General features: G+C 42.0%; 1 protein-coding gene across 1 annotated transcript in view; it reads right to left on the bottom strand.

Annotated features, from left to right (window-relative positions):
• bchs (WD repeat and FYVE domain containing 3 bchs) overlaps positions 1 to 13456 on the bottom strand; it is a 245728-nt gene that overhangs the window by 202441 nt on the left and 29831 nt on the right. The window contains exons 6-12 of the mRNA XM_075687061.1: positions 9369 to 9555; positions 8648 to 8814; positions 7261 to 7316; positions 4964 to 5110; positions 4779 to 4876; positions 4074 to 4249; positions 290 to 382 (exon numbers count right to left, since the gene is read on the bottom strand). Coding sequence (XP_075543176.1) covers positions 290 to 382; positions 4074 to 4249; positions 4779 to 4876; positions 4964 to 5110; positions 7261 to 7316; positions 8648 to 8814; positions 9369 to 9555 — 924 coding nt within the window. The remainder of the gene's footprint in view (positions 1 to 289; positions 383 to 4073; positions 4250 to 4778; positions 4877 to 4963; positions 5111 to 7260; positions 7317 to 8647; positions 8815 to 9368; positions 9556 to 13456) is intronic.

Genomic DNA, 13456 nt, shown 5'->3' with positions numbered 1-13456 from the left:
GCTTTCATTATTCGCAAATGTTATCAAAATCACACCCACAGTTTCATCATAGGTCATAGTGGGCTAAGATGGCTGCAAATGTATGCCCCAATTTATGCTTTTCAGAGCCTGTATCCTTTACATAGATTTAAAAAAAAAAGAAAAAGAAAAGGAACTGAAGGGGTTGGGAAACTATATTTATCTTCATAGTAAAACATGTACTATACTTCCCTTCAGTGCAACTAGGTAAGATTCTACTAACAATGTAAATTTTGTGTCACTCAAAGTTTAAGAACATGGGGTTACTCACTTGCATTGTTTGAATTGCCGTTCAAGAGAACAGTGAGAGTTTCCATAACAAGAGAGCCCATTTGCTGCTGTTCATCAGGAATAGGAACCTTTGCTGAAATGTGCAACAAGCAAGAGGACACAAAAGATTACACGCATCTAATATGTTTATATAAAAGGTATCACCACACACATACAAAAAAAAGGTGCCTCATTGCACAACATATGAACTTGTAGCCCTACAATTGAGAATATGGCAGTAAAAGTTCACACATCATTCATCTCACATATACTTCTGCATTTGGCTGTGAAACATACTAATGTTTTACATGGTCCATTACTGCTGAAGGAACAAGTTCTCTCTAGAACATTCCTTTACTCATACTTACTAATCTGGTATATCTCATATTTCCTCAAAGCTCACATCTACTTATAGCTGGTAGAACTCTCATTACTTACAGACTCACACAATCCGAATGCAGGCCCCTTCAGGAAAAAAATATTATGGGACAGATGTTATACAATTTATGCTCCCCTCCTATCACGCACCAACAATAACTTCATCCAGATTGTGTGTTCTAAGCAACACTCAGCTATTTAACTAAAAGATCACACACCTATAACAAAGTAGAATGCAGTCTTCAAAGCCTAGCTTCAAGAAATTAAGTGCACAAAAAACACATTTTAATACCACTGATTCATAGTAAAATTAGCATGCCGATACACATGGCATAATAATCTATCTAAAGTAACCTCTATGCATAACATTACCCTTTCTTTTATTATTCATGTGCTAAAAACAAGCAGCAGCATTTTCTCGCTTTTCTTAACACGAATGCCCAGAATGAAATAAAACAAGCATTTCATTTACATGTAAACTACAGTTAAACCTTCATATAATGAACTTCAATATAATGAAATTGTCAATGTGTAACAAAGTATTTAACCTTTTGTAACTTTGCGTCCATAGAACATCATGTACTTGAACCCCAATAGTATGACGAAGTGTGTTTATATGCAATTTCAACATAACGAAATTTCACTGGTCGCGAAGGAATACCGAGGCAATAAATGGAAACTGCCACAGGCACAAATGGTCAAATGGTTGAACTCAATTCGGTTGCTTGCGAATGCACCTCTCAAATTGTGTGCTGCGCGGCTGAGAACCACCGCCGAGCAGAGCAGCGTCTGATAAACATGGAGTAGCAGTACTAGTACTAAACGCAAGACCCACCCTCTCAGAATGTTTCGTATAAAATCCAAGTGTGATAAAATCCTACCAAGCCTCGTGTGACAAGTGCTGTAGACGCAAGGGAGTGCGCAGAGTGAACCGAGAAGAATAGTGGCTTCACGCGTGCACCTGTGAAAGTGGCAGGAAGGGGTGGTAGCAATGTGATCAAACACATGCTGGGAAAGGGGGCGAGCGTGTCTCCTCTCCTCTATCCCGGCAGGCACAACTGGGTGCATACACTGCCTACGCACCCTATCATGGAGCTAATGCACTGCTTTCCTGTGAGTTTAGTGCTGTAGGTCATGTAATCTACAGTTTTGGAGACGAAGCAAGACAAAGCGTACACTCCCCTATGTCTGTGCTCTTCCCGCCAGCATTGTGGTAGTGAGTGTTCATGGTCTCCCTATACGTGCTTGTCACTATACTGGTTAATTAGTAAGTGAATGTTTACTGCAATTTACACAAACGATAAAACTACGAAACTTTAACTGTCTTATTACGTTGCTATCATTATCAATGCTTCGCCTATTGGGTGAAACTGCAACTTTTTTGCTCATAGAGCCAATACTACAGAAGCAATGCATGATGGCAACCGAAATTCCTAATGCCACAACGGATCTTGCTAATATTCTCAGACATGACACATGTGTGCAATGTTGCAAATTTACAGCAAGCATGGCAGGCATGAAGAATGGGTTGTCAACTGTCACATTGATTTCATACAATTTTCAGCTTTAAGCTGATTTCAGCTTTCTTTGTGGCACCTGACGGGTTTTCGTGCCGCACTAGTCAAACTGCATGGAGATCGGTCAGCTGATAGCATCGTCCCACAGTGGGCAACACCATCAGCCGCCGCTGCGGAGTGGGCACAAAAGCTTCACAGGCTTCGTTTCATACCGCCAAAGTGAAAATATCGCCAACATGGCATGAAACCGTATCTTTGGTCGGTGACTCTCAAGTTCAACAAAATGAAAAATATTTTATGTCATTGAAATTCGTTTCTTCCGACTGCCCAATAACTTAGAAATCTTTAGGGCCTTCTCCACGTTTAGAAAAATTCAGCGGCAATTATATACTTATTTTCATAAGATGTGGCAATGCAGCCATTAAATGTGATATTTCATTGAGACAAAGTAGTAGCGGTGTGCAAATATGTTAGTATTCAATTCAATTCGAAAAACACATTTACTATTTGAAATATTCGAACCTTCAAAACATGAAATGAAATTATGGGATTTTACGTGCTAAAACCACCATCTGATTATGAGGCATGCTGTAGTGAGAGGACTCCAGATATTTGGACCACCCGGGGTTCTTTAACCCGCACCTAAATTTAAGTACATGGGTGTTTTCGAATTTTGCCCCCATCGAAATGCAGCCGCCGTGGTGGGGATTCAATCCCGTGACCTCGTGCTTAGCAGCCTAACATTATAGTCACTAAGCAACCGCAGTGGATTAACCTCCAAAAATTGCCTTGTCGGCTCTTTAAGTTAGCTTTGCCCCAGTACAGACTTGTTACGCGGTGAAGCATAATGGTCGTGAAGTGAAGCATATAAAAAATAAGAAGGGCCACTGCTGGCGATGATGGCTACCCAACGTAATCAGGTCAAGTACCCACACTGCCTCTTCATACATCTGGACAATACCAGCCACCAGGTGGAAATCCTGCTCTGCTACTAATCTGGCTAAATGTCTAAAAACACGATTTTGAAACTACAAGTTTGACCAAGTAGCAAGCTTGGCAATATTTTCAGACTCTTGCTCTAAAGTAGTTGAGTACTCCAAGGACTCTTCAATGGTAAACTGGATTAAAAAACAGGCTTTAGAAGAAGGAAGGAAAATTTCAACACCAAGGAACCCAGATATTTCTTCAACAATAAAAGCTTCTGAAAAGGCTCTTTCCATGTCAGCCCTGTTGAGAGACTTTTATAAGCTTATCAACTGGCAGCAATTTTCACTGCAAAAAGCACATGTTGAAAGATAAGTGCATCATGAAATTAGGGTCAAAATGTAGATTCATGTGAGCAGTGGTTTAAGCATGGTGTCCACTGTTGGCTCAGCTTGTGAAGAGATACCTGCTGATACCAGATACTAGTGTGTCCAGTGAGCAGCTCTTTTCAATGTCTGAAGGAATTGTGAAATGCAGGAGGGTGGTTGCTACTCCCCAAACATGTCGAGCAGCTATCATTTTTTCATGACAACATTAAATAACTGCGGTTATGATACTGTCAAACAAAAGTGTTGTACTAGAGAACTTTGACGACCAGAAAGCGTAATTTTCCTGTATGTTATTTGCTGTACAATAAACCTGCTTTTTTTTTTCTCGTACCTCTGGTTGGTGAAAAAAATTGCATTTCTGCAAAACTAATAGTATTCATATTTGAAAAATAATTTAAAAATATTCGATTCGATACACCTTGGTTTTTATCCTTCAAATTCACTTTCATATTCGCTCACTCCTACAAAGCAGTCCTAAATGCAGTGCACTGCAATGTGCACCAGATGCACATGTAACACAGCAAACTTGTCTCTATCAATCAGTGAACTGCCTATACACGAGCATTACAAGTCTTACCAACAGGTTCTGCGGCACCATCGGGAAAGGCCTCCTTGAGCACAGTTGCATAGCGATGCAGGCACGTGACCAGCACTTCCAGCAGCCCCACTTCACGATAAACGTCCTTGAATACAGCATTAAACTGCAGGATGTTTGCAAGCGTGTGCAGGCATATGATGGAACAGGACACCGAGCTGCAAGGGCCAGAAGTGTCCACAGTTAGTGAGAATGCAGCTCATGGCATTAGGAAATGGTCACAGGCTATAACATGGTTCGGTATGTAAGACCTACAAGCACTGAACCACAAGACTTATGCTCTATCTGTTAATTTAACATGATAATGTATTCCAATACATTGGAAGACTTTACTTTCACACTCACTGAGATTATACAATGGATATAGTACCATCGTAAGATTTCCTAAGTATCTCTGCCAGTTATTAGGTACTGTCAAGTTGTTTTCGAGTCCTGGTGACGCCGGGGGTAATTGAGCTCCAGTGAGACCTATCAAGGACTTCTTAAAGCTCACTAAAACATTATTTTTGCACCGTAAGGTTGAGCATCAAATTCATGCATGCTGCATGAGTCTAAGCTGATCAAATAACTAAATTACCCTGTACATAAAACATCACACCTCTATCAGGTATTCCTTTAAGATGTCTAACACACCTTTAAAACTCTAAGTCGCATGCATTTCGTGCTATATTACAATGAACACAATACCTGTTGGTTTTCAGAAGGATGCTAAGGCTGATTAGTTCTTTGCATGGAACAAATTTTAGATCCATGACAATGAATTCCAGAAGCTTAAAGAACTTTTCCTGTAACAAGTAAAAAGAGGCATCAACAGGTAGACCTAGCACACTTCATAGAAAAAAAAAGAAAGAAGAACATACTAAGAAACGAACCTGAATTTCTGAAGTTTTAAGATGGATCTTCTCTGAAAAGTGTGACAAGGGATGGCTGGACTCGAGAATGAAATAATTCGCTTTGTCTGAATGGTAGATGGTACTGATGGCATCAAGAAGCAGGGATGACAAATGCACTGTCTGGGCCTGTAGAAAATAAAAATTTTAGAACCAGTGTTGCCCAGGGTGCTCTGCCTTTAAGCAGTGTAATTCTGTTGTTTTCCATTAAATATACATTTTGTTTTGCTTACAATTCATCGCATGCCATGTAGTTTTCTAGTGCATCAGAATGAAGTTTTAGTACTTATAAAGCAAAACACTTAGAGTGACAGACAACGAAAGGGGGACCAAAGCTAAAGCTTTCTTTTCTTTTTACACTTGAGGTGCTTCAGAAAGTATTCTTGTGATGTCCAGATTCATAAGTGTAACGGTACTAGTCTATAAGTTACAATGCAGCTGGAGATTACTGTTGCCATTATTGTGCCAGTAATTCAGCCACAGTTGCTGCAACTAGAGGAACAATTTTTCACCCCTGCTACACTAACGTAAGCTGAAGCTGAAGAGAGCTGATAAGTGATAACAGCTATTTCTCAGTTGCAAATAAACTTATTACTGTCATAAACAAATCAGGTTCAGCCCTTGCACAAGTCTTATTTACTGGAACTGAACAATCCCACCAATGACTATGCATGCATTCTTTACAAAGTCCAAAATGGAACAGTATTGCATACAGTTCTTTCACAATGGCTGCCTTTTTCACAGACCCACATTTTTGCCTGCACAGCAAATGAGTGAATCTTCCCTCACATCACTGAAGTGCTTAAAGGACTAATGACATGGAAAATTTCTACAACTTCTTTTTTGCTTTTTTTAGGTAGCTGTTGACTTCATAATAATGGTACAAAGCCTAAATTCCTAAAGAGCACCACAGATAACTAATTACAGTACCTCTTATGTGACTTGTTCAAAATGCACGTCAAGAGCAGTGTGGCTTCGGACGTGAAAAAGAAGACTATTCACATCACCGAAAGTGGAGGTCATGTTGTATGCATATATGTACAGTACTAGGCATTGTCACTTACGGTGCATCCCAACTTTAGAAACTCAAAGTATACTAAGTAGACTCGTCCTTATTTCAATTACAACCACTCGTATAAAAGATAGTATTAGGAGTACACTTAGTGCATAATGCTTACATGAACAGCAATGAACAATGTGTCCAAATGCCACTAAATAGCATCTTCATATAAGAAACATAACTATATGTTAGCTAAAAACTCCTCTAAATGTGAGTTTACGCAGACCAGCACTTCTCTAAATAGTAGCAATAGTAGCGGTACAGCCAAACTCTGATTTTTCGGACTCCCCCTCGGACTGCCACATAGAAAGAATGTGGCAGTGCAAAAAAAAAAAAAAGAATACATGCCCCTTACTGCCCCCAAAGGCTCAAATCGTCACAGGCACATCCGAAATAGCTCTGAAGGCCTGCCAGTAAACTTATGAGGTGTATCGGTGCTCACACTGTGTTAAGACATAGCCCCTTTCCAGTCTTTGTATGCTTCACCGTGTAACACCTTTCTATTGCGGCGAAGGTGACCTTTGGGAACCTCCATAATGCAACGCTTGACTTCTGCCACTTTTTTTCAAAGCCATACAAAGACAGAGTCGGCGCCATTGCTGACAGCAGCGAATTTTTTCACTGCAAAGCACGGCCCCGTACAGAAGGAAGCGCGGTAACGATGTCGAAGCAGCTAAGCCTAGCATTGCTGCAGTGCCTATGGCTGCCTCGATGTACGAGAGCGCTGGTTTGACGCTGCAAGATAATCAAAATGACAGCGGTGGTGGCTTTGAATAACGCCATTTCAAAATTACATTCGTGGCAAAAGTCCTAAAATCGAATGGAAAAGGATTTCAGCGTCTGAAATTTCAGACATCCTTATATATTAGCTCTATGGGTTTTGTGGCGGAGCCGCGAAGGCGTCCGAATTATCGGGCATGTACGAAAAATTTATTGTCGACTGCATAAGGTATGTTGCTTATCAACATGTAATATGTCAAAACTTAAGTATTAGAGCAGAATCTTTTCATACTTGGAGGACTGCATTACTGCCTTTACTGAGCTGAATATGTAGTATTTACCACCATTCTCCAGCAGGCTCTTAACATGCTAAGTGAGGAGTAGTCAATGACTTGCTGCCAGAGTTCACAGTAAATTCACTTAAGTACAGCTCTCTCTCCTACAATCTTCACAGACACTGCAAGCACCATACAAGTAAATAAGCATGTTCTAAACTCACTTTTGGAAAAACAGTCTGAAGCACTTGGAATGCTTGAATATTTCTGACGCTTGTCCCTGTAAATGTGTAAGCCATGCGTAAAATTTTTTTGACAAATTTCACAAACATGTATACATTGGTAATAGTAAATAAAGCAGAATAAAAATTGCCATTTTTTGAAATTACACAGAAGGCAGCTATGCCACCGATATGGCTGCATCCCCGCTAGGGTGGTGATGTGTTGTGTAGTGTTCACATATGGCCTGGAAAGCACCGACTCTTTCTTTTTTAAAGTGTTTGACATAGTATTCAACAACACTGCACCATTCAATGCCAACCTAAGCAGCCAAGCAATAATAATAACAAACCTTTTTTTTTGCAATGCATCGTAAACTATTGACCTTGCAACACAGTTTCAGAATAATTCAAGAATTGCCCAAAAGACCAAGAAATAGCTTTCATTATCATCTTTGTTAATGTCGAGTTCCATTCTTCATTCCTTGCAAGGGATGTCAGGTTCTAGCTCTGGTTGTTCGATTCTAACATTGCTAAATAAAGATGACTCTACAGACTGCCTGATGCTCTAAAACACCAATCTGAGTTGACCAATACTGCACAACTACCGTGCAAACTTTAACATTAGTATTTCTGCACCTGCAGAAGCATGGGAAAATTCACTGGCAATCAGCATGCATGTTGCACATGTTTAAACTGAGTAATTTCAACAGGTATTCATTTGGAAAAATTCATGCACGTGTTATATACAAGTCACTTTACTCACATTATTACTTCACAGGAGACTAACTGTCCCATACTAGCTCGCAAAAATAGAAGGAACATTATGCTGTACATTATATGGTATGCACAATGCCACATGTGCGATCAGTCAAGCATCTGGTGGTATACAGTCAAACAATGTTTGCATCCTATATTTGTTAAAAAATCTTGCCGATATCAGCGAAAAAAAAATCATGATCGGGTTTACACAACAGAAATGCAAGCATGGTGCCTATGACAAGTGAAAAAAAGGGTCTCCTGTAAATTTTGGTGGCTCGCTGATAGCATGGCATGGCAGTACATGGCATGTGGACATAGCTACATTACAAATACGTTTTGCACCATTGTTAATATGCAGCTGTGCTATCAGCATATTCACACAGGATCGGCATGCGATTGGCACAGACTGCAAGCCAGTAAGCCCATTGGCCAAAATACACATGTGCATCAAAATAATGAATTAGGCAATATAAATAATAACCAATGTCAAAATAATGAAATTAGACTATATAATCAGTGAAACAGAAGCAGAAAATGGATGGGCAAGTCAAGTTGCAGGATCTCTTTTTCCTTGTTTTCTAGCACCAAACATGATTGGAGGAGGTGGGGGGGGAGGGCAAGCTCTACAAACCTTTGCCAGATGGCTGTGGTAACGTAAATCCAGGGATCTGGAAAAGTGAACCTGTGCTGGCTTGGCTAGGCTTCAGCTCATAGTAGCCACAAGTGGTGAGCGATGTCATTAGTACAGCAAGGTTTCTCAGTGCTTCACAAGCTTCCTGGGAGCTATTTTGCTCCAGTCTGGAATTTATAACATTTTCTTTCTTTAATAATGACATATAAAAAGTCTGACCATGGTGTACTCTTTGTATTAAAAGACCAAACCAACTATCCACAGTTGGCACAGAAATGCACCAATTGTATACTTTTGCATAAAAAAAATTCATTAACATATTCTGGGGTTCTTGCCAAAGACAGCTCAAAAAACTCAAATTCAACACAAACAGGCATAATTATAACTACTAAAAGCAGCCTAAAGAGGTTGTTTTGAAGGTATTTGATTACATGAAAGACTTCCTAGTTTTATGCAAAACTGCAGAAGCCGAACGAATCTGAAAATGTCTCAAAAACTACACGCAGTTTATCTTCGGGCAGAAAACAATCTTATACTAAATTATTATGCATTTTTAATAAAACACACATTTAGCGAAATGTGTGTTGCTAAAAGAAAGCTATCAAGGGTGACATTTTATCATGCTCATTCTTTAAACATTGCTAAACAAAAACACATCAAAGGAAAATGATGCTTACAGCAAGCAACCATCGCCAAGTCTAACATTCGAAGTGCATTTTACCTTAGGAGAAATTCCGAAAGGAACACGTATCCTTGGCAAGATCGGAAGTCATCAAGCAACAGCTGTGAAACCTCACTTGAGTCCTTCAGGAAGCAGAAAATGGTGACGAACATTTCTACAACTTCTAATGGGGAAAGTTCTTGCACTCTCTGCACATTTTCTACACATAGTGCCACACAACCTTTGCCTGCAAAGAGACAAACATGAAAAGCCATACTTAGAACAGGACCATAAATATCACAGGTGTTGGAAAAGAAAACCATTGGGCATTTCATATACCATCAGAGAGAGAGCGAGTGAATGTTTAATGATATCTGGAGAGGTTAGCCCACTGACATGCCCAGCATACTACCGTGCTTACTCGCATAATGATTGCACTCGCGTAATGATCGCTCCCCTGAATTTTGTCGTCAAAATTTGTTTTTTTTTTCTTTCCCGTGTAATGATCGCACCCTGAACTTGTCACAGCGATATGTTGTGTGCCAAGTCTAGCTAATGATGATCGCGCTTACCATCTGTCGAATGCTACGCGAACAACTCTTGAAGACATACCAAGTGGTCTGCACGCACCCAACATTTTTAATCAGACGCCCCATTCATTCCTTTCATCACTTTCCGTACTTCCATGAAAAAAAAAAGAGCTGCAATTAAGCTTGCCTCGGCTTTATTATTTGTAGGCTTTACAATGAAGTCGAGGTTTTGACGGAAGCCCGTCTGGTCGGGAGGCATCATGAAGAAGGCGATCAAGGACCTTCGCTCAAACCAAAATCTCGTCATCCTCCCGGCTGACAAGGGCAACGCCACGGTGCTACTCAACAGGACTGACTACCGTGACAAGATGTTGTCACTTCTTGCGGACGAGGCAACGTACAGTCGTCTGAAGAAGGATCCCACGCTGAAGATACAGAGGGAGCTACAGAAGCTTCTTACGGATGTGTTCCGGTTTGTAGATCCAAGGCACAAAGGATTATACTTCTCCCTTCTGTGCACAAACGGTTCGGCGCCGGCGCTCTACGGTTTGCCAAAAATACATAAACCTAACCTCCCGATGCGACCAATTGTTGATTTTACTCGCTCTCCGCTTCAAAAACTGTCCAAATACCTTCATAAGGTTCTTTCCCCTCTCGTTGGTAGAGGCAGCACGCACGTTCAACATTCTGAAGACTTCATAAACAAGATTCGTGATTTTACTCCCGACGATCAGGAAGCGCTTGTCTCGTTCGACGTCGTGTCGCTTTTTACAAGCGTTCCTATTCGACTCGCCGCGGAAACTTGCACCGCCGCTCTGGACGATGACCCTACCCTACCAGAAAGGACGCCCTTCGACGTTCCTGACTTGAAGAGGCTCCTCCTGTTCTGCCTGGAGAACACCTACTTCACTTTTGAAGGCACCTTCTACAGGCAAGTGCACGGGACACCGATGGGCGCATCCATTTCGGTTACTACTGCAAATTTAACTATGGAATGGCTTGAGCGTCGAGCACTCGCCTCTTTCAACTCGCCGCCCAGAGTCTTCCTACGTTACGTAGACGATGTGTTCTGCATAATTCAGCGAGAAGAAATTCCTTCATTTTTGTCACATTTAAATAGTATTGAAGCGTCTATGCAATTCACAGTCGAGGAAGAAAAAGATGGCGAGCTGCCTTTTCTGGACGTCCTCGTAAAACGTGACAGGCGCAGTCTGACATTTACCGTGTACAGAAAGAGCACACACACAGGCAGGTATCTGCATTTTAATTCAGTACACCCGATGAACCAGAAGAGATCGGTAGTAGCCTCTCTTGTCGGCAGAACCAAGCGTATCTGCACAACGCCACAAAGCCGGGCTGCCGACCTACAAGAGGTTCACCGTAATCTCTCCGCATGTGGCTACCCGAGGTCGTTTGTGAACTCGGTGGAACGCCATCTGTCTCAGCCCCCAAGGCCTGACTGTGTGCTCCCAAGAAAACGCGCCCCCATACCGTATGTGCCCGGTGTGAGCGAGGGCTTAGCCCGCGTTCTACGCGGCTATGACGTTCAGGTAGCTCACGTACCGTCCCAAAAATTACGCCACCGGCTGGTAAACGTGAAAGACAAGCTTCCAAAGACTAAGTTTCCTGGCATCGTCTACGGGATTCCATGTGAAGACTGCGACTGCGTATATATCGGCGAGACAGGAAATTTCGAACAGCGGTTGAAGCAGCATATCAACGATGTCAAAAAGAAAAAAGTCGCCTCAAACGCCTTGGCAGAGCATGCAGATGACTTGGGCCACAGGATTGATTGGGATAACGCCAAGATATTAGAAAAAGAGAGAAATTTGACATCAAGACACCACTTGGAATCCCTCCTAATCCAAATCACAGATAGCACCCTCAACCGGAATGACGGAACCCTCCCCCCCATCTACACGCGCTGCTTACATCATATTTTAAAGCCATATAAACATTGTATCGCACATACTTGATTTCATTGTGAACAAGGCTCCCGTCAGGGGAGCCGAAACGTCTTTTCTTGTATTCATTCAATGGTCGGTGTCCTTCCTTTTTTTTTACCCTTCTTCAGGCTTTACAATGGTTTTGGTCAACAACAACAACATAAAGGGCGCCTTCTGATTCTTCTTGTCTGCATTCGTGGGCACTCAACAAATTGCGAGCGGCAACGATAGTAGCCACGTTTACACTGATACGTTAGAAGTGTACCCTATTCATACGCCGATGCTTGTAACGCAGCTAAGATATTCACCCACCCTTAGCGGAAACATGCCGTATTAGGACAGCAGTGAAGACAAATGCCGCAGTTTCCGCAGCATGCCCACCATGTGTTTCAGTCACTGGCAGCTAAGCGCACCCACCTCTATTTCTGTCCCTTCAAAGAGGACATGGCTACGTTATTGTCGCAAACTTGCCAATATTAACGATATTATTCATTACTGATACGGAAGAAACTGTTTCAATGCACGTAATGTACCCACGAGCAGAAAAATAATCGCGTTCGGCACGTTCGGCTTGCTCCGCCGGCCGTCATTTTTGTTTTGGTGTCCTGCACCGACAGCAGCAGCCGCCTGCTTGTCATCCCGCAGCAAATGTGGGATGAAAAAAGGAAATGTTTCTTTTCGCGGGAAATTTAAACTGCGTAATGATCGCATCCCTGAATTTGCGTCAATCTTTTTGACAAGAAAGTGCGATCATTATACGAGTAAATACGGTACTTATGGTGACATGGTGAGGGTTTATTGAAAGGAAGTGTGGTAAAAACAAAAACAAAGAACAGACACAACACACACTACAGTTGAACCTCACAATAACGAAATCGGTGGGGAATGCGAAAAAATTCGCTTTCGCGAGAATTTTGTTGTTGCAAAATAAGACAGCACAGATAGGTAATGCATCGCAAAACAAAACTTTACTTTCAAAATTCCGTTAGCCTACTTTGGCAAGCCTTGCTCGAGGATATAGAACCGCACTGCTGACAGTACAAAGTGAGCCACATGGGTTGATCAGCAGTGGCAGCACTGTCGTGGAGCAGTATTCTCGGTCAATTGCTTTCGGAAATACGATCACTTTTGTGAGATTTTGAATAACCCAGCACTAGACACAGAGCAATAGCGCCCCACGCAAGCAACAGAATTTCTTTAGTGCACACTGTCGCCCGTAGATGCTGACATGTCCGGTGCCGAGCGTGAAAGTAATTGTATCTCGCATTCCCGAAGGCATTCGATCGAGATTACAGCCCCTTCGCGAAAATATACATCCGGTGCCGAATCTGCACGCTATGCCTGTCAGGCGGCGCCGAAACCAGTGTTCTTGAAGTAAGGGCTGCGTATTCCCGGGCGATCGCTTAATCACAGCCTGATGAGTGGCACTCCATGCTACGACTGTCATCTGAGGCGTCGTAAACAATTCCACATAGGTGAGACATGGCTTTCCTTGTCTTTGCTGCATTTTGCTCACTGAGACGTACATTAAGCACTGCCCTATACTAGTGGACAATTTTCCATGGCAATGAAGGGAAAGCTACGGAAGAAAAGTGTGCACAAGTGAGAGCGCTTCTAAACTGAGTCCCGTATTTTCATCCACGTTAGTTTAAGCTGCGAAAGAGAAAACATA

The sequence above is a fragment of the Dermacentor variabilis genome, chromosome 1, assembly GCF_050947875.1.
Source record: "Dermacentor variabilis isolate Ectoservices chromosome 1, ASM5094787v1, whole genome shotgun sequence".
Lineage (NCBI taxonomy): Eukaryota > Metazoa > Arthropoda > Arachnida > Ixodida > Ixodidae > Dermacentor > Dermacentor variabilis.
The sequence above is the reverse complement of the archived record's forward strand: the minus strand, read 5'-3'. Positions and strand labels throughout refer to the sequence as shown.